General features: G+C 38.7%; 1 protein-coding gene across 1 annotated transcript in view; it reads left to right on the top strand.

The window, feature by feature from the left end:
* Positions 1–22,313, top strand: part of PRMT3 (protein arginine methyltransferase 3) — a 112,943-nt gene that overhangs the window by 41,597 nt on the left and 49,033 nt on the right. The window contains exons 9-10 of the mRNA XM_004711599.2: positions 4,273–4,372; positions 13,863–13,941. Of these exons, the coding sequence (XP_004711656.1) occupies positions 4,273–4,372; positions 13,863–13,941 (179 nt within the window). The remainder of the gene's footprint in view (positions 1–4,272; positions 4,373–13,862; positions 13,942–22,313) is intronic.

Below are 22,313 nucleotides of genomic sequence, written 5' to 3'. Positions count from 1 at the left end.
CTTTAGCATCTGCTATCAAAACCAATAAACAAACTCATTGCTTTTGAGTCAAAGCCAAAAATCTTTATGAAAGAACTGCTGAGCTTTCTGTTAACAGTCAAGCACTTCACCCATGGACCTCAAGGGCCCCTACCTCACCTCTAACTCTGTCTTAGTCACCCCCCTCCCTCACCCCTACCCTAGCAATTATGCATGCACAGCCTTCCCCCAACCTCATGCCCTTGTATAGCTTGTCAGGCTTTACTGAGGTGACCCTCACTTGGTTGATTATACGCTTATCATATGAGTTCTCATGGTGCCTTATGCTGTTCACTGTTGTTCCCGTAGACCACATTCTTCCTCAATTCACGGACTGTATCTTTCATTCATGCTTAGTGTAAAACAGGTAAGCAGAATGATAACTCTTTTCTTAGTTACTTAGTGCTGCTTTAACAGAAACACAAGTGATAACATTAACAAATACAATGATTTTCTCACGATTTCAAAGGCTAGAAGTGTGAAGAATTCAGGGTGCCAACCGTAGCAGAAGGTGCTCTCTCGGTCACCCCTGGGGGAGGAGGTCCTTGTGTCTTTTTAGCTTGTATTTCCTGGTTCTTTGGCAATCTCCACATAGCTTGGCATCAGTTTTCCCCCATTTCTGCTTGCTTGCTTGTTCTGATCTGCTTTCTTAAATGTCTTAGATTGGCTCAGGCACAGCCTACAGTACAGTAATCATGGCTCATTAGTATGTCAGACAACCCATTCCCAAATGGGATTATAATCATAATCACAGACATGGCATTAGGATTTAGAATACATATTTTTGTGGGGCACAGTCTATAATAACTTTTTATCTTGAAATAAACCCATAATATCTTTGTATCTTGAAATAAAAGTTGGACAGTGAATAAGGATGACCACAAGCCTGTTTGTGCATTTGAATTGTGGGCTGGCAGAGAATAGTGCAAGTTCTGTGGACAGCCAGAAGAACAAACAAAAGGCTCTCTTGGGGGAAATAGAGCCAGAATGCTCCATGAAGGCAAGGGTGGTGAGACTTCCTCTCACGTATTTAGGGATGTCGCCGGAGAGACCAGTCCCTAGAGGAGGACGTTGGGTTTGGTAAAAGGAGGGGCAGCAAGAAACAGGACTGTCCTCAACAAGATGGATCGACACAGTGGTTGAAATAGTGGGTTCAAACTACCAAAACAAAAAAGACAGTGTGAGGATGGCATAGGGCTGGGCAGTGTTTCCTGTTTTACATAGGGTTGTATGGGCCGGTGCCTAACACTACCACCACATTAGATTAGTTAAAAAAAACCTCTTTATTGATATTTTATTTCTATAGATGAAAGCTATACAGTGGTTTGAGCATATATTGCCAGAGATAGTTTATTTGGAATATTATTTTGTTAAAGTATGATTTGGTGATGAGCCACAAGAGAAAATAGGTATAATCTCTCATTTCATTTTTCATGAATGGAAAATCTCAGGTAGTAATTAACAATCTGAAGAACGAGCTTCACTTCGTGAATGATACCTGTCGTGAGCAGTTTAGTACAGAATTACTAGGGATTGTGTGACTTTGTCTTTTTTTCCTGTGTATTCCTGAAATCATAATCTTTGCTGTTATATTCGTATTTGAACAACAGGTAATTACTGATGCAAAGAGGAACAGACTTGTAGCAGACACTAAACAGCCAGAGCAGATGGCCTCGTCCAGAACACAGCTCTTGTTTCAGCATCACCATTCGGAAGCTATTGCTAGGGAGTGGGAGCACTTTGCTCTTTTCAAGGAAGTTGTCATCCTTGAAGTGCTTTGTAAACCCTCAAAGAATTTTTTTATATATAGAAAGTAACAATAGTAAGCTCACCAGAAAGAATTTTATTAGGTACCCTTTTTTGGTCTAAACATCCTTTTGATTTTTTTTTTTTGTGTGTGTGTTAAATATGTAAAACATAACAACCATGTTTAATGTATAAATTTAAAGGGGAAAAATTGCCGTTGAGTTCAGCCTGACTCCTGGTGTACCTAGAGGCAGGATAGAACCCTGCGCCATCTGGTTTCCACGTCGTGAATAACATGGAACATGCTTCTGTGCAATTGGTGCTGTGTGTGAGTTGAATTGGAAGTCATACCCTCGCCTGAGAGTGATTTTCTCCAGGGTTCTCTCTTTTGATAGTCCTCACTTTTGACAGTCGGGTCTCTAACCCCTGGTCACTGATTTTTGTATGTGGCATCGAATAGTGGTCTTGCTTCTTTCTTCTTCTCTTTTCCTATTTTGATAACCCAGGTGTCCAGCTTCACTGACTGCAAAGGGCATTCATTTCTTTTCATTTTGAAATGCTGTCTTTGCTAAGAACCAAAGCTCTGTAGATGAAGCCAGTACAGACAGGACAGAAAATTTAGAACATAAACATATAGGTGGGCTTCAAAACGTTTGTGGGGAAATTCTGTATTACTTTTTACTTTCACTTTTCCATGAACTTTTGAAGCCCCCCCCCCTTCTGTATACAAAAATCTGTCAAATATTCGAGAACAAATGAGGAATATTTTATTAGAAACTAACATGAAAAAACATCACATGGAGCCCTGGTGGCACAGTTGTTAGGAGCTCAGCTGCTCACTCCAGCTCTGCATGAGAAAGACCTGGCAGTCTGCTCCCACACAAGCTACAGCCTAGGAAAGCCTGTGGGACACGTGTACTCTGTCCTGTTACGTGCAATGTGAGTCAAAATTATATAACAGTTGGAGGGATTATGTGCATATCATACACCATTCTAGTTGATTAGACATACAGCTCATGTTTAGACTTACTTTAGTGCAAGGAAAGGCTGGAAGCTTATTCAGTGATTTAAAATCTGCATTAAAGAATTTTTTTGCAAGCAAGATTAGTCCAGCTGTTGCACAGCATGGGCACGTTTGCATATGCATAGAATAGATTTTGAGCCCAAACAGCGCTACCCACCAAGGATGATGGTGCTCCACCCAGAGATGATGACAGACCTCGACACTGTGAAAAGTGTGTGGCTCTCCACAGCCCTGCCAGCGATTATCTCCCCCATGTATGACTCAGAAAATATTCTCTCCATGATCAAATCCAGATACAACAGTACATTCCCTATGATTATGAAGCATTACAAAATTCAAATTTAATAAATCCATGGTTTCCTGGAAGTGGTGGGGTATTCTGGAAAGAGATCCTAATGAATCTTGGGGGAGGCTTAGAGTGTTTTACAATGGTTTTGGTAATAGCTACCTGGGCACGTGTTTTTCAAAACATAACCTTATAATCAGTGTACTTAATTGTCTTAAGTGATATCCATAAGACCTCAGTAGAGTAAGGGGATACGAGGGTCCCTCCTTTGTTGCAAGAGAAATCTGTTGTATTTCAGCTGTGCATCCTGAGGATTGAAAATTCATTTATTGAATTTGATATGAACTTGATGAACAACTTGCTCATGGCTTTCTGAAATTATCTTTAATTCTCAAATTGCAAAACCAAGAGTATTAATCTTACAATAAACTTATAAATGGAATGAATGCCACTATGCAAGGTTAAATAATTTATAGTTGGCATAGAATTTCCAGTTTTATATAGTAATCTCTTGATAAAATCATTATCATTATATAGTGCTTGAGGCTGTATACATAGCTTTTACAAATATGAGATCCCCATAATAGTCTGCAAAATCGACTGTGCAGATATTAGCTCTACCTTTTTCACGTGAGCACACAGGCTCAGAGAGATGAAATCATTTGGTCACACAGATGATAAGGGTGAAGCTGCTGTGTACACCCTGGTTTTGTTAATGTGTGAGTGCGATCTAGTTGTCTTCCCCCCTTCCCTTTAGAAAAAACATTCTGAAGACTAACTTTATTGGTACGAATTCTCAATAAAATTCTGTTTTTTAGGCCGAAATTCTAAATTTTGTTTCAGTGTACTAGCAATATTAATGAGCAATAATCCTGGGCATCCACAGAATGACCCAAAAATAAATATAATGATGGCCAGGGATTAATGAATTCCTAACGATTGAATGTATTTTGAGTTCCACAAAACGGTTGGCTAGAAGTTAAATACCCTATATACTCAACTGTATACGTATATACTCAAATACCGTATATACTCAGTTATAGGCCAACCCAAATATCAGCCGAGGCACCTAATTTTACCACAAAAACTTCATTAAAAATGTGCTGAAAAACTCGGCTTATACAAGAGTATATATGATATTCACTAGCTTTTAAAATCTACTTAACATATTCATTAATCTCATTATTGTAATTTTCAGACTGAATAAACTTGAAGACACAGTTTTACTAATTAAAGGAAAGATTGAAGAAGTTCATCTTCCTGTAGAAAAAGTGGATGTCATTATATCTGAATGGATGGTAAGTGTTTACAAAATGAAGATTAGTTTTATTGTTAAACATTTTTTAATTATAAAGCATTCAATAAAGCAGTAAATTTTCTACAATTCTATTCGACACATAGCAGAATAGGTGATATTGTTCTAAAATTATCTATAATATTTTTATGCTACTATATTTTGAAACGTCAACTAATGGCTTTTTTAATCTTTAAATCACAATACCTCCCAAAAAATCATAAAACCAAATTACAATTTTTTTCTACTTTTGAAATTTGTAGAGACTTAAATTCAAGGGGTTTCACAATTTTGTCCAAAAGTTCTAATTTTGAATTTTATTTTTTCATGAACTTTTTGAAGCCCCATCTTCATCCTAAAACCTCCACTGCTCTTAAGAGGCTTATACAGCTATTCAAGGATTAGCATGCTGCTGCTGCTGCTGACCTGGTCTTTCTGCCTACTCTCTAATCTGTTTGGCCATGCAATCAATCTCCCCACTGAAGTATAACTTATTGATTTTATTAACATAACAAAGTGAAGTTATTGCATTACCAGATATGTTATATATTAAAACTTTATAATGTATAATTTTCTGTTAAAATCATAAACATCAAGGCAGAATATTTACCGTATATACTTGAGTATAAGCTGGCCCAAATATCAGCCAAGGCACCTAACTACAAAAAAAACTGCATTAAGCATGTGCTGGAAAACTCGGCTTATACATGAGTGTATATGGTACTTTAAAATGTATATAAAAGAAAATTGATAGCATTTGGCAGCCGATTTGACTTACTGATACACCAGTTAGAGTAAAGATAAAATAAACAGTATTGCTAAGTAAACAAGGGTTTCTTAACCACATGGAAAGTTTGTGTTAAAAACAGAAATACAGAAAACTGTTTAGTACATGTATTGGTTAAGTGAATCTATCAAGAGCAATATATTTTGTTCAGCAATTACCGTATGTACTCATGTGTAAGCTGAGTTTTTCAGCACATTTTTAATGCCGTTTTTGTGGTAAAATTAGGTGCCTCGACTGATATTTGGGTCAGTTATACTCGAGTATATATGGTATCTCAATTATAAACAGTAATATTTCTAACAAAGTAAGAGTAATTCCAAAAAACTTTAAAGTTTTTCAGATTTTAAGTCACTGTAGACGGTACTTACTTTTTTATATGGGAAACATTGTGTTGGTTTTATTTTTTTCTATGGTAGGCTTGGCTTTTAACATTTCTTAATCAATGTGATTATTCTACGTATACCAAAGGTTTTGTATCAGCACTGTGCTTTCTTCTACAGATTGACTGGTAAGATCAATGTTGTCTTATAGAATTAGAGACCTAACATCTCTGCAAAGACTATCAAAAGATACTTTGGCGGAAGCGTGTGTGAGGCATTTATGTGACAGGAGCTAAAAGTAGTCATGCTGACGTCATTTCTTTGAATTTTCTTTATTGTTGTGAATCTGCAGTCTCTACAACTTAGCGGACAGCAGTTAGATTCTTTGAGTTATATAATCATTTTCGCCTGTCCTTTCTGAGTTCTCTTCCTTCATTAACATAAATTCACTGACCCTTAAGTTTACTACCTGCTCTTTCAAGTTTCTGTTATCTGTTTGGTCCCATCACCAGCTAGTCAATTCTATTTCATAGCAACCCCTTCGATCCAGTAGAACTGCCCCTTAGCGTTTCTGTGACGAACTCCCTAGAGGAGTAGAAAACTTACTCCTTCTCCTGGTTGGTCCCATATAAGTAAGGAACAAAACAAGGAAATAGTGCATGGTTTAAGATCAAGAAATGTATGCATATACAATCAGGATGCTGAGCCAATAGTCTGAGAAGCTGGACTGTATGAAGAAGAGCCAGCATCAAGATGGGAGGAAGGACTTGTTAACCACCTGCCATATGCAGATAACACCACCTTGTGTAATCAAAACCAAGAAGGCAGGAAGCACTTACTGAAGAAGATCAAGACTACAGGTTTCATTATGGATTACAACTCAATGTAATACAAAACTCAAAATCCTTATAACTGGGCCAATAAACAGCATCATGATAGATGGAGAACAGATTAAGGTTGTCAAGGATTTCTTTTCCCTGGGATCCATAGTCCGCACTCATGGCAGTGCTAGGTTTATGGAGTGGGTAATCTCGGTTCTCGCAAGCTGAAGAATTCACGCAGAAGCATGTTTTGGAATCCAAGTGAGGTTTTGTGAAGGACAGGAAAAGTTCCAGGTTTTACAGTTGCAAAAGGGTACCCGCTATTTCTGGACAGCGTGCCACGCCACGCAGCTGCTCTGGGGTTCACAACTGGGCACAAAAACCCACGTGGAAAAGAACACGCACACATGTGGAACTTGGGAATCCCTGGAGTCCAAGAGGCCAAGGGCATGTGGGCCCAAGTAGGCCCCAGGCATGCCCTGAGGCAGCACACAGGTTTGTGCATGACCGCTAGAGGCCTGCAAGGGCAGAGCAAAAGAGACTGGTGACAGCCCTAAAGGGGGTGCCAAGAGGACAAGTGAGCAAGGGGGCTAGAGAGCGTGCTCCCTGCCTTTATTCTATCCCACCCCTATGGCTGGGGGAGGTGTGGTTGAACGTATTGGTTAACCTCATTGGCTGAGTTAGGCCCACCTGTGTGATGTCATTTGCTGGTACCTGAAGTGGTGAGTGTGCCCAAGGTATTGGTTTTACCTCATGCCTAGGGGGTTGGTGTCTGTGTATGTTCTGTTTGGGAGACCAATTGGTATGTCTGATTTCTTTCCAACCTTCTCTATAAGGTCCATTGCAGGCATGGGAGGGTCAACTCCCCTGTCCCTAAATCTAGCTACCTGACAGGCAGCACTGAAGGAATCCAATGATGGACAAAGCTGCTACCCAAGACGTCTTGAGTGTTAAAGAACCTGTGTAGCTCTTTGAGAACCATGGTCTGCCTGTCCCAAGCCATGGTATTTTAGTCGCATTTGCATATGCAAGCTGGACACGAATAAGGAAGACCACGGAACGGCTGCATGGGATTTTGGTGTTGGTGAATAGTATTGAAATAACAGACTGTCAGAAGAGGAAGTCGATCTGTCTTTGAAGAAGCAGGGTCAGAATGCTCCTTAGAAGTGAGGATGGTGAGACCACTTTCTTCTGCTCACTCTGCAGGCTCCCTTTCCCAGGCCCCAGTGGCAGCTCTTTTCCACTGGGTTTCATTAGTAAGAAGCAGTAAGAGATTCGATGAAGAACCCAGGACACTTCTTCCCTTCTTAGTTTGCCTCTGTTGCTCTGCTGGCAGAAGTCGTGCCTTTTGTGACTCTAGTTCCTACTGGATCAATCTGATAATTCCAGCATCTGGTGTGTAACCGTGGCTCTGGGCTCGTTAGCAATCATTACCTATTTCTTTGGCCTAGAAGTGGTAGCTCCTTCTGGTTTTGCTAGTGTTTGGTTTGCCTCGTTGTCTTCTTACAGATTTATCTTAGTAGCTATCGAACCAACTTCCTGGTTTGATTTCCCTTTATTTTAAGTGGTCTGTGTAGTTTTTCTACTCTTGGTTAGACTTCAACAGATAGAATTTGGAGAACTAGTTAGGTGTATTTTCTAATTCTATTCAGAAGGCATGTGACATACTTCCAAGTCTCAGGAGCCTGAGGTGATGAATGCATCCTGTTGTTATGAAACCAACAAAAAATGGACCCCCTGATATTTCTCCTTGTAGTAGTTGTAAAGTTTTACTTTATTAAAATTCCATTCAGTAAATTCTGATTCCTAGGGACTCAATAAGACGGGAGAACTGCCCCTGTGGGTTTCCTACTCTTTAAGTAGAAAGCCTCATATTCCACTATTGGGCTGGTGTGTTCGAACTGCTGACCTTGCAGTTAGCAGCCCAACTCGTAATCTATGCCACCAGGGCTCCTGATTGACTCAGTGGCAATGGGTTTTTGGTTACAGTAAAAACTTACAGAACTGAGAATAGTATTAAGAATAAAAGTCTTCGAACATTGATTGTTCTAATATATGTTGTTGCTGCTGTTGTTAGGTGTGGTGAAGTCAGTTCTGACTCACAGGGACAACAGAACCTGGTCCTGCACCATCCTGCCAATGTTCTTGTTTGACATCATCATTGCAGCCACTGTGCCAGCGCTTCTCATTAAGCACCATCCTCTTTTTCACTAAAGCCCCTCTTTGTAACTGAGCATAATATCCTGCTCCAGGGATTGGTCTCTCCTGTAACCTGACCAAGTACCCGACACCAAGTCTCACCACCCTTGCCTCTCAGAGGTTTCTAGCTATATTTTTTCCGAGACTGATCTGTTTTTTTTTTTTTTCTTTTCAGTAGTTAAATGTTGCTTAAACCTGTCAGTAATTCAGTTATTTGAACTAAAAAAAAAGTTTTATACTAAAGGTGTCACATGTTTTTATCACTAATGTATCTAGATGTTCCGAGAAGATATATATTATGAATGGGCATTTAAAAAGGAAGGGTCTCATTTTAATGACTAATGGTAATATTCTAGTCCCATATCTGTTTCTTTCATAGTAATTAATTTTTGAAGTGTAAATGCAATTTTTAATTTTTAAAAGTAAATGTCAGTTTGTAAAGAAGAATATCCGTGAGCATCATGGGAGAAAATGTTGAGTATAATTTTCTTTCCAGATGGCACCCCTACAGGTGAAGCAGCAGCCTATGAAATTACAGTCTGAATTACACTGCAGATGAGCAGGGCACTTGGAGCACAGCCTCCTGATATCAGTAATAAATGAGTTGGTTCAGAACCAAGGACAATTCCCAGGGACTTAAAGGCTCACATAGGGAGTCTATAGTAAAATGAAGTTTAACTAAAGTGGAAAGTTGAGAAAAAGGACAACTACTATTAGGAATACACAAAGGAAGTTTTTCTTTTTTTTAGGGGGGGGGGTTGTTTGAACTCTTTATTGTGATGTAGGGGAAAGTTTACAGAGCAAATTGATTTTGCCTCCAAGCATTCACATACAGTTTTGAATCATGACATTAACTTGCATCTCTGCCACGTGAACAGCATTCTTCCCACCTCCACGTTTTACCATTTAAATTCCTCCTTTTTTTTTTTTTCCAAATCTCTTCCTGCAAAGGAATTTTTTCATCTGATGATATTTTTACTTAGGTCAATTTCTCACTAATATTATATATTGGCTTATGTGTATTGTAGCATATGGCATTGGCTTTCAAAATTAATATTTCCACAATGATTATTTGCCAAAAGCCAACAACTCAGCAATATTATGACTTATACCTATAATAAATTCTAATCTTATTTAGTATGCTCTGAGTAGGTTTCCATTTGTGAACACATGGATTCTTAATTATAAATGTGGCTTAATATAATACAACTACCAAATAATATTTTCAATCAGGCACAGCAATGCAATAAGCAACATAGAATAGTAATTCAGAACTTGACCTCTGTAGTTAGTCCAGACAGGACAAGGTTTAAATTGTGTCTCATTTACTCACTATTGTATAAGAGTGAGAAATAATTTTTAGGCCCATATTATTTTAAACTTTTGAACCTTTCTAAGCCTCAGTTTCCTCATCAATTAAATGGGAATAATAGTAAAATGCATTTTCAGTTTCTTGCTTTCTTGTAGAACTAGATAATTGTAAAGGTACTTATTATAACACATTTTAATAATTACCACCATTATCATTATTTGAGAAATTGAATTTTAAAAGATGAAACAGGATTTTAAAATAACTAGTTTAAATTTAAACAAGAAAAATAACAAAAGCCATCACCATTTCAGCAACTATACAAAGAGCAACTCTTACTCATTTAAAAAATCACTTCATTTCTGTTATTTAGCAGGTCTCCAGAAATATAGCTTAAATACTTAACTTTTCTTGTAGGTTACATTCTAGTAAGAAGACAAGATAACTGCAAAAAATCATGTTTTAAATCATACGTTCTTGAAGACAGGCAGAGCAGGGAAAGGTAGCCACTTGGTGGGGGGAAGAAGTGGCTATTTTATATGGAGATACCGGGGAAGTTTGTTTTTTCTTTCTGAGGAGGCAGGGGTTGAACAAAAACCCGAATACTGATGAATGACCAAGGAAATAGTTAATCTTGATTAAACATGTTTAAAAATATGTAATCTCTTCCCAATATGAAAAGATGCTTTCTTACTGATTTGTTGAATCAGTTATTTAATTTAAGATTAACAGTGAAAATTCTGACAGATTGTGAAAATTGTAATCAATGGCAATGTAGAGAATTGCATAAAAACTGCCAAATAGGTACTTAATTTGCCTTGTATACTTTCACCTGAAATGTTTTTTTTCTTATAAGAGAGGAAAGAAGGTAGACTTATAAAAAACCTGCAGTTTGCAGGTCACCACCTTGATTGCTAAAAGCAAGGAGGACTTGGATCACTTAATGATGAAGATCAAGACCTGCAGCCTTCAGTATGGTTTACAATTCAATGTAAAGCAAAAATGTCCTCACAGTTGATTTCACTTTGAAGACCAATGGGAACCCGATTAAAGCCATGATATTTTCAGTCACCTCATATGCATATGAAAATTAGGCAATTAAAAGGACGACCGCAGAAGAATTGATGCACTTGAACATGGTGAATCATAGAAGAATATGGAAAGTACCTCCACCTGCCAAAAAGACAAACACTTCTGTCTTGGAAGAAGTACAGTACAACCAGAATGCTCCTTAGAAGTGAGGCTGGTGAGCCACTCTCACTTCTTTGGATGTAATTTGAAGAGACCAGTCCCTGGAAAAGGACAGCATGCACGGTAAAACGGGAGATCAGCAGAAAAGAGGAAGACCGTCGAAGAGATGGAGTGACACTGAGGCCGCAACAATGAGTTCGAAGATAGCTATTGTAAGGGTGCTGCAGGGTTTCTTCCACTCGGCTTTGCATGCCGGCGCTAGGAGTTGAAATGGACACAAAGGCATCTAACGGCAAAGGACAGAAAAAACAGCGGAGACGAAATACATGAAGAAATCCTGTTTGGTTTAGCCCCAGTTTTGCCTTGAAGCATATTTAATTCCAACAATAACTCCAGTAAACACAGTGTGGTTCAAACATAAAGCACTTGTCTCATGCAAACGACTAACAAACTGAGCTGCTGACCACAGGCTGGGTGTGCTCTGGAAGGAAGACTTGGTGATCCGCTTTAGACAGTCTGCCCACGCGAGCCCAACACACCTGGTCCCTGTGAGTCAGACGCGAATGGCAACTGATTTTATTTTTTCCCTTAATGGTTATTGTCACTTCAAAGAGGAGGGAGCCAAGGCACAATTATGTTAATTTGCCCTGGGTCACATCAGGGAAGGGGCTCAGCTGGGATTCAGACCTAAACATCCACCCTCTTAGCCACTGTGCTATTCATACTGACCATACCGATTTAAAATACGGAATAATGTAACTCTCTGGTGACTTGTTAATAATAACTGTGTCTTACATGACATAACTAAGCATATTGCTAGAAGGCATTACTTTAGTTTGATTCAAAAATTTATTATTTGTAGTATATGGAAGTGAGATGGAATTTGAATAAACGGAAACAAAAATACATAGATTTAGCTAGGTACTTGAAAAGATTAATACGAAAAAAGTTTGTCACAATGTCATATTGATAAGAAACTGGTTTTTGCCCTCTTCCAAGAGAGATGGAAGTGTAGTGAGTATTTTAATTTGTACCAAAGAGTGAATCTATTATTTAATCATGTTTCTTTAATATGCAGCAGTCTCACAAATGGGGCTATTTTTTGCCTCCTCTATTAGGTTGTTCTGCTGCTGATCATTTCCCCAGAAAGCGGGTAGGCGTCTCCTCTTTCAGTAATTGTTCCCGCCTACATTGTAGTTCATGTTATCAGCAGACAAATGCCTATGTGTAAGCAGGTTATGCATGCAAATCTGCGTAATTCTTGTAAGATTGTTAGACTTCTCATGTGAAGTCCAAAAGTTCCTTGTTTGATACATAGGTGACACTGGGCAGGAACTAACTTTTGAGAGTGTGACATATTGGTGACTACTCCAATCTCCCCACCCAGTGTTTTTTTTCCACTCTGAATCCTTAATTTTCCAAATATAAACACATTAATAAAAGAGCATTCTTGCTAAGTCTTTCGGTGGGAGGCAATTACTTTCTTATCAGTGAATTAGTGTGTAAGATGGGGGATTTAGAGTTGCTAGCAGGAATTTAATTAGGTTCATTTATAAATGATTCAAGCATGAGTTATATTTTCTATAATTTTAAGTTTACTTTTATAACTTAAAACATTTAAAGAATTTTACATCTATTCTGAAGGTTATCTACTCTGGATTTGCAAATGTGTTTGTTGTGTTTATTATTTTTTTGTTCTGGAGAAATGTAAGAATGTTTATTCAGATGCTTAAGGAATAAATATTTGTGTACAAAACAGATGAGTGGGTGACGACAAGTTTGTGTTAGGATGTTTACCTTAGGACAGACTCCCATTGCTTGACTCGGTGCTGTGCTCGGTCTTAAGCACTCTCCCGAATGTGAAGTTGAAGGAGAGAGACTTGAGGTTGGCATGGACTTCTCATCAGGATTACTTGGTCATTTCTGTAACAAGCTGTGTGATATACCATTCAAATGGACTGTGTTTGTGACATGAATAGCCTCAAGTTTTCTTTTCCTTCGGGTTGATGATCCTTTCTTGGTAGAATATTACCAAGATAGGGTTTCACAAGCTGTACGGGGACCTCCAAGTAGTTGGGGGGAAATGGAACTAAAAGATATTGGTATGTTTCCACCAATATTTTGAAGCCTCTTCATATTTCAAGCAACACTAGTTCTTCAAGGTGTCGATAGACATTGAATAGCAGAAAAGAGTTCTGTTGTCAAAAGTGGTATCTTGGCTAAAATACCTTTGCTTGCCTACAACACATCTCAGAACTTTGCATCTTTTTCTTTACCAAGGAGAAAGTCACTAAGCAGCAGATATTTGGGGGAAATGGTGCATTAGACCATAATTTCTCAACCCCAACATTAGTTGTATTTCAGGCCAGATAATTTTGTTTTGTACGGGACCATCTTGGCTTAGTTCAAGATGTTTAGCCTCTCCCCCTGGGATGCCCCTTCAGTTAGGGTCATCAGAAATGTCACCAGATATTCTCAAATGCTCCCTCCGCCAAGGCCAGAAATCTCCCCGAGTTGAGAACTGTTGTGTAATATTGCAGCATTCCTGAGACGTAGATATGGCACATTACCAGACTGTACTTGAAACTTTCAATGAGGAGGCTATAATAGTCTGAAAAGAAGGACACTATAGAAAAGGTACACAGCATTCTATGGTAATAAACCCTCTAAATCCACCTTATACACTGGCCTGAATTTTCTAATATTTTATAGAGAACCATTTAAAAATTTTCTTTCCAACTAGAGGATATTATATGATAAAGGCAGAAGTACATATTCATTTAAGAAATAGCCCAGATGTTTTCACTGATCTTCTTAAAAGTATCTTGCATGTTTCTAAAATGCATTTTCCCCCCTTTTTCATGCAGGGTTATTTTCTTCTCTTTGAGTCTATGTTAGATTCTGTCCTTTACGCAAAGAACAAATACTTGGCAAAAGGAGGATCGGGTGAGTATAAAATTCTATTTTAATAATATAATTTTAGTCTGGCAGAACCAAATGAACCTTTAGATTTAAAGTAAACTATGCATGGCTGAGAAAGTTCCCAATAGAGATGACGGATGTTTCCATTAGACGAAGCTGGAAGACAGTCATTTACCATATTGTTGATAGAACATTATATAAGCTATACAGGGCGTCAGTTCATGGGATTCTCAAACACTTTTTATAAAATACTGAGGACTAGACTTTGGGAGTGTTTTAATATTCAAGTCAAAGTCCAAAAGAAATTTTTTCTTTTTAAAAAAAAAATCATTTTATTGGGGGCTCATGCAACTCTTATCACAATCCATACATACATCCATTGTGTCAAGCACATTTGTACATTTGTTGCCCTCATCATTCTCAAAACATTTGCTTTCTATTTGAGCCCTTGGTATTAGCTCCTCATTTTTCCCCCTCCATCCCTACTCCCCTCCCTCATGAACCCTTGATAATTTATAAATTATGATTATTTTGTCATATCTTATACTGTCTGTCTCCCTTCACCCACTTTCCTTTTGTCCATCCCCCAGGGAGGAGGTTATATGTAGATCCTTGTTATCGGTTCCCTCTTTCTACCCCACCTTCCCTCCATCCTCCCGGTATCTCTACTCTCACTACTGGTCCTGAAGGAATCATCAGAAACTCTTTTCATTTTTAATCTTCTTGGCTTTTGGTTCCTCTTTCCCCCAGTAACATATTTCATATATATATATATATATATATATATATGTGTGTGTGTGTGTGTGTGTATGAAATTATATTTATAATTTATGTATATAATTATAAATTATTTTACTTTATTATTATATATTTTAATTAATCATTTTATTGGGGGGGCTCTTACAAATTCTAGCAATCCATTATTTCAATAGTATTAAGCACACACTGTACATATGTTGCCATCAACATTTCCAAAGCAATTTCTTTCTACTTGAGATCTTGGTATTAACTTCTCTTTCTTCCCCTCCCTCCCTACCCTCTCACCCTCATGAATCCTTGATCAGTTACGTATTATTATTGTTATTCCATGTCTTACACTGTCCTTTGTCTCCCTTTGCCCACCTTTCTGTTATTCGACCGCCCCCTGGGGTGGGGGGCTATATATCCAACCTTGTGATGGGCGTATTTCATATTAAGATGGAGGTTATTTACTTTAATGGAAGTTTTCCATGGCGACATTAAATCCGTAAGTGACTTCTTGTGATGTAATGAGAACACTTAGAGTACTGAGTAGTTCCTGAAAGCACAGCTTGCTGTATAAGCAGATCCAATACATTTGGGAGGCTTTCTTTTTCCGTCTCTGGAAAACTCTGAATTCTGTTAATGCCATATACCCAGAGTAAGGTTATGATCAGTTGTAAGCAAATACAATGTTCTCCTTCAGGGTAGGGATTATGTATTGTTCATCCTGGATTCCTCAGTATGCTCCATAGCCCCCAGAATATAGAGAGAGCCATCATAATACATTTTGAATTTCCCATTAGAACTGCAGCGAAGAGCATCTGTCCCCCTTCACGGGTGTTTCCTACACCTTCCTTTTTCAAGGCTTCCGATTCAGCAGTCAGGGCTCCATGATCAGAATACACTGAATGGAACTGATGAAGAGAAGATCTTTGAACTACTGCATAAGGCATTTCACCATATGTTTTCTTTCTTACCCTTCATGTTCTGTGAAATTACATTACATTGGCCCTTATGGTACAAGTAAAAATCAGTAAGACCAAATCTGAATGACAAAGAAAATTCTTCATTAAAAAAAAAAAATCATACTTGTTTGGTGATCATTCAGAACATACATAACAGAACAGAGACCAATTCAAACATGTTTACTTTAATTACACGCCTCAAGATGAATGACAGGCTTCATCACCTTTTCTGAGTGTTTCTCAGTAGCGTAGTCTCACTGCCTCGTAAGGTTCCTATCTAATCTCTTGCTAATTTGAACCCTTATCGATCACTTTAAAAGCCCAATGCTCAAGGCAGACCTTTTTAAGTTTTACAAAAACTCAGGATAATTTTTGTTTAATGATTAAAAATTACCTGAGGGCAATTGTTTTAGGAGTTTATTTACCTTCCATGACTCCAGAAAGTCTAGAGTCAATGAGAATTTGATTTATTTTAAATCATTTTATTGGGCTCGTACAACTCATCACAATCCACACATCCATCCATTGTGTCAAGCACATTTGTTGCCATCATCATTCTCAAATCATTTTCTTTCCACTTGAGCCCTTGGTATCAGCTCCTCATTTTTCCCCTCCCTCCCCAACCCCCGCCCCTCATGAACCCTTGGTAATTTATAAATTGTTATTATTTTGTCATGTCTTACACTGTCTGACATCTCCCTTCACCCACTTTTCTGTTGTCCGTCCCCCAGAGAGGGGGTTATATGTAGACCCTTGTAATCAGTTCCCTCTTTCTACCCCACCTTCCCTCCACCCTCCCGTTATCTCCACTCTCACCACTGGTCCTGAAGGGATCATCTGTCCTGAATTCCCTGTGTTTCCAGTTCCTATCTGTACCAATATACATCTTCTGGTCTAGCCAGATTTGTAAGGTAGAATTGGGATCATGGTAATGGGGAAGAGGAAGCATTTAGGAACTGGAGGAAAGTTGTATGTTTCATCATTGCTGCACTGCACCCTGAATGGCTCATCTCCTCCCTGCGACCTTCAGATGGGCTTTGGGTCCCCACTCCGCACTCCCTCATCATTCACAATGATATGATTTTTTGTTCTTTGATGCCTGGTCCCTAATCCCTTCGACACCTCATGATCACACAGGCTGGTGTGCTTCTTCCATGTGGGCTTTTGTTGCTTCTGAGCTAGATGGCTGCTTGTTTATCTTCAAGCCTTTAAGACTCCAGACATTATATCTTTTGATAGCTGGGCACCATCAGCTTTCTTAACCCTGTTTGCTTATGCACCTGCTTTGTCTTTAGTGATCGTGTCAGGAAGGTGAGCATCATGGAATGCCAGGTTATTAGAACAAAGCGTTCTTGTATTGAGGGAGTACTTGAGTAGAGGCCCAATGTCCATCTGCTACCTTAATACTAAACCTATAAATATATGTGCATAGATCTGTTTCCCTATCATCATATATAAACATATTTACATATGTACATGCCTGTATTTAGACTTCTATAAATGCCCTTTGCCTTCTAGTTCTTTCCTCTATTTCCTTGTACTTTCCTCTTGTCCCACTACCATGCCCAGCCTTCATTTGGGTTTCAGTAATTCCTCTTAGTTATATTGCCATTGATCAGGCCTCTTACACCCTCTTCACCACTGATTTTGGTTCACTTGTTGTTCCCTTGTCCCTGGGTTTGTTAACACCCACTTCCTTCCCCCTGCCACCCCCATCCCATGTGCCCTCAGCACCAGTGGTCCCGTTATTTTCTCCTCCAGGTTGTTTATCCAGCCTATCCTATCTAGACAGACCTGCAGAGATAATAATATGCACAAAAACAAGACAGAGTAAAACAAAGCAACAAAAGAAAACAAAACAACAATAAACCAATGACAGAAAAAAAACAAAAAGCCCTTAAACAATTCAAGGTCTATTTGCTGACCTTTGGAGTGTTTTTCCGTTGAGTCTGATCGGGTACCATGCCCTGGCCCCAAAGTCTATTTTTCGTACTCCCTCAGGACTTCCTTGCTCTGCTCCCCTTGCTGTTCTGTTGCACACCCTTAGTGTTTCGCCTCAGTGTGATGGGTCAGATCAGGCGCAGTTCCTTCACTGTGTCTCCCAAATTTTATTATTTGAAGAAAATTTCAATTAATATGGGTACTAGGATATTACTTTATATAATAGAGTATTTATCTGTTTATCTTGCTTATTTAACAGGAAAACTAAAAACATTTCATCCACAATCAGAACTATGGATGACTTCTGTTGTTGTCAGATGCTGTTAAATCAGCTTCAACTCAGTGTTCGTACATTAACAGAGCAAAACTCTTTCTGGTCTGAAGCCCGTCTCACACACTCTTGTTAGGAGGGAGCCCATTGTTGCAGTCTTCAAAGCTTGAAGGAGGTTTTTGTGTAGATTTGCCCAGTATAGCACAGCCTTGGATTTCTTTCTGCGGCTCTCATGAGCATTGATTGTGGAGCCTAGTAAGGTTAGATTATTGACAACTTCAGTCTTTTCTCGGTTAATGATATGTATTGATGTTCATGTGTGAGAAATTTGGATTATATTGAGTTGTAAACCATACTGAAGACTGTATTCTTTGATCTTCAGTAAGTGCTTCAAGTCCGTTTGGTTTTCAGCAATCAAGATTGTGCCATCCTCATTTGACCACTTGTTAACGAGCCATTCTACAATCCTGAAGCTGCGTTCCTCTGCCTGCAGTCAGCATCTTTGATTATTTGCTCTGCATACAGATTAAGTCAGGAAAGGATACAACTGGACGCACACCTTTCTAGATTTTAAACTACATGAGAATCCCTTGTTCTACTAGAATGACGACTTCTTGGAATTTCCACTTTTTATGATGAATATCCATAGGCTGTTATGATCCGCATAGTCAAATGCCATTACATAGTCTGAAACTCAAATAACCATCTTTCTGGTATTCTCTGCTTTCAAACAGACTACGTCTAATACCAGCAGTGATATCCTTTGTTCCAAATACTCTTCTGACTCCGCAACTGCAATTTCTGTCAGCTTCCTGTCAATGTACTGCTTCAACACCTTGTGAATTATGTTAAAGTTTATATACATGTGATAATGATGTTAATATTTACCATTCTCTTGGGCCACCTTTCATCAGAATGGGCAAAAATATGAATCTCTACCAATTGGTTGTCCAGCTAACTTATCTCCCAAATTTCTTGACAGAGATGAGTGAGTGCTTCCAGCTGTGCATTGGCTTTGTTGTTGTTTTTCCAGACATTTTCACTGGTATTCCATCAGTTTCTGGAGGCTTCTCTTTCACTAATGCCTTCAGTATAGCTTGGACTTCTTTTCCGTCCATTCTTGACCATGTGCTATCTCTTGAATTGGCTGAAGGTCGACTGATACTGTTTTGTGAAGTGACGTTTATCCTTTTCATCTTTTGAATGTCCCTGCGTCATTTGATATTTTGCCTTTTACAGTCCTTCAGTATTACAAATGAGGTGTGAAATCCCTCAGTTCTTTGGCTTGAGATATGCCAAGTGGGTTCTTCTAGCGTCAGGTCTTCGCACATTCTATTGTTTTGCTTTCTCTTTTCATTATAATGTTTCTTTTTTGCTTGTTCTTTTCTTTCCTCACTGCCTTTTAATGACCTTTTTTGGTTTCTTCATGTATGATGTTCATAATGTCATCCCACATGACTTGTCTAGTCTTTAGTCATTAGTGTTCTGTGAATCATATATGTGCATGCGAAGCTCTGTATATTTAGGTGGGTGCGATATGTGTGAGGTTATATTTTGGCTCTTGTGCACTTGTTTTGCTTTTTTTCAACTTTAACCTGAACTTGTATGTGAACAGTTGATCATCTCTTCACAAGGTTCACGTGTATAGTCATTGTGTACATTCCAGGCACTTGGAATGAAGAAGTCATTGGCCTTACAAAATTCTGTCATGCAATCTGCACCTTCATTTCTGTCATCCAGGTCCAACTCTTATCCAACTATTGATGTTTCCTCTTTGTTTCCAACTTGCTTTCCATTCAGTAGTAATTTTCAATGCCTCTCGATGACATGTTTAGGAATTTCAGATGGAGAACTTGGACTTCGTCAGTGTGTTGACACATTGAGTCATACATCTTACCTGCTGCTTTCCCACTTTTGATTGCCTGCTTTTTACCTCGGTGTTTTGTTCTGCCCCGTCATCTCATTAAGCCCGCTCAGAAAATTAGTCTTGCTAGACTTCTTCATGTTCCTCTCTTTGGCCTGAGATTTTGCTAATTTCCAATGGTGCTCAAATGCCTTTCTTTCTTCTTCCTCTTTCTCTTCCAGCAAATGCCCATTTACCCTAGGGAAATTCTTTTTCTTTTCCATTTAAGTAGCATAAAATGTGGTATTGTGGATTTAACAGTGAGCTCTTAAATTGAATCCTTGCCTCCTCGACTGGCTAGTTCACTCTCTGATGAAGACCAACAATCTGGACAAGTTACTTTACTGCACTAAGCTGCAGGTTCCTTATTTGTAAAAAGAAGGTTATAGATAAGCCAGCTTTATAGAGTCAGTCAGAATTCTAAATGAGGTATAACATAAAGTGGTCATTCAACAAATGTTACTTACAGCCCTAGATAAAGCTGTCAGACATGAAATTAGTGTTTGGTTCATTATACTTCATGAAAATTTTGGAATGAATTTATACACCATGGTATTAGTACTTTTAGACAACAGTTCACATTTCCTATACTTTTCAAAAATTCCCTCAATAATAGTAACATGGATATTGTTTCACAGTGCTTAGAGGTATCCTTTCGTATTTCTGAAATTCATTGTGGTCTTAGCTTCCATTCAAATCTGCTTTTCTACTTTTATTGTTTTAAGTTTGTTCACCAATATTGCAGTATAGTATTATCTTTTTCTACCTTTTTTTTCTTTAACAAATAATGTTCCGATGCATGTTTCAGCCTACTTTTCGTAACTTAACTGTGGGATAGTGTGTCCAATTCCAAAATAAGTTTGCACTTAATATTTTAAGACAATCTTACTGTATAAATTATAAAATGTATTTTAAACTTATTGAATTCCTGAGATACCCTGCTATCTGGCATGAAAGTCCATTTCCTTTTATGCTTAGGAATGTGATTGGTGAACGCTTCCTTTTTTGTCATGTAAGATAATGATTGTATATTGTGAAAAAAGGCAGTTTATTTTGACCCATTTATCTTATTATTAATTCTTTATTTCCAAAATCTAATTTACTCTTTGATTTTGTATATATACAATTAGTGATGTTTACCAGAAATTGCTAATCTGTGCCTCTCAGGCTTACCCTTTAGTGTCCAAAAGTTAGGAAATAAAAGATTTCCCATCTAATCTTCTCTGCTCACCACGTGTGCTGTTCTGGTGACAAATGAATTCTGGGCAGCGAGTCGAGAAGGACACAGATGTCAAAGGCATGGGTTTATAAATGGTCTGTTAAGAGGGGTCTCTCGTCCAATCAGTGCTTTGTTAATTTCACCTACAGGAAAGAATAATTATTCAATTATAGCCCTGATCTGACAAAAAGAAAATGACAAATGTGTCAGAATGTGAAGGTAAAGGGTTAGGATGCTGGCAGGTGGCCTCAAAATCTAGCCAGCTGCGAGAAGGTGGAAATAACAAAATTGACTGGGGATACTGGCTTGCAAATCCTTTTTGACTGTTTATAGATTTTACTGACTTACAGAGGAAAAATTATTTAATTTCTAAATCCTAATATATAGAAAATCCATCATTTTCTGTATCTATGCAAATTATAACAACTTGAAAAAGACAAAGTATTGCCACTAGGGTTCCAGTTTATACATGTACAGATTTATTCCAAACAAAATTTGTTTAAACCTGTCTCTGATATCAGTGGATGACTGCAGACTCTTTCTCAGTAATATAAATATCTTGTCTTATTAAGGTGCCTCTGAAAAAAAGACAAAATCTAAATATGACATTAGAGGGGATATTTGGGAAGAAAAAGATCTGCTCAGAGTGTTATGAAGGTTATGTCTGGTGGCTCCCCAAGGGATATTCTTTGCTTGAATTTACAATTAGTGCTCATGGGAGCAGCGGTCTAGGAGTCCAGTGATGAGATGTATTGTGCACATCTGCTGCACAAGGCCATTGGGAAGCACTGAAGAAAGAGCAAGGATGTCACTTTGAAGAACTAAGATGCACCTGAACTAGGCCATGGTGCATTTAATCGCCCTATGCGTGTAAAAGATGAACGGTGAATAAGGAAGAAAGGTCTGGGGGGCTGGCCCCAGTCCCAAATACTAAGTGGATGCCTCCCCCTCCACCCTGAAGAATTTATTTCAAAGGACTGCACTGAATCCGCAGCTCCGGAAGAGGGAGATATCTGATCGGAGCACATAGGAGCAGATGACTGGAGAGGAGGAGAGACTGGAGCACATCCTGGCCCACCAGGCCTTGAGGACCATGACCCCAAATAGACCAGCCAGTCCACAGAGAGGACCAAATGGCCAGCCCCACAATGAGACATGATGCCCCTCACTGACCCATGGCCCTGCAGGGGACAGCACCAGAGACACAGTGTGGGAATTGCACCCGATCGGATCCCGCGGCACCAAGGCAAAGCACTGGGGGAGTGCAGTGGAACAGCAAGGGAATGGAGCAGCAAGGTCCCCAGGGAATGCTGAAGGCCGACTTTGGGGCCAGGGCATGGTGCCCCAACAGACTGG

This window comes from Echinops telfairi, unplaced genomic scaffold, assembly GCF_000313985.2.
Source record: "Echinops telfairi isolate 266 unplaced genomic scaffold, ASM31398v2 ScPeMD7_60;HRSCAF=208, whole genome shotgun sequence".
Taxonomy (NCBI): domain Eukaryota; kingdom Metazoa; phylum Chordata; class Mammalia; order Afrosoricida; family Tenrecidae; genus Echinops; species Echinops telfairi.
The sequence above is the reverse complement of the archived record's forward strand: the minus strand, read 5'-3'. Positions and strand labels throughout refer to the sequence as shown.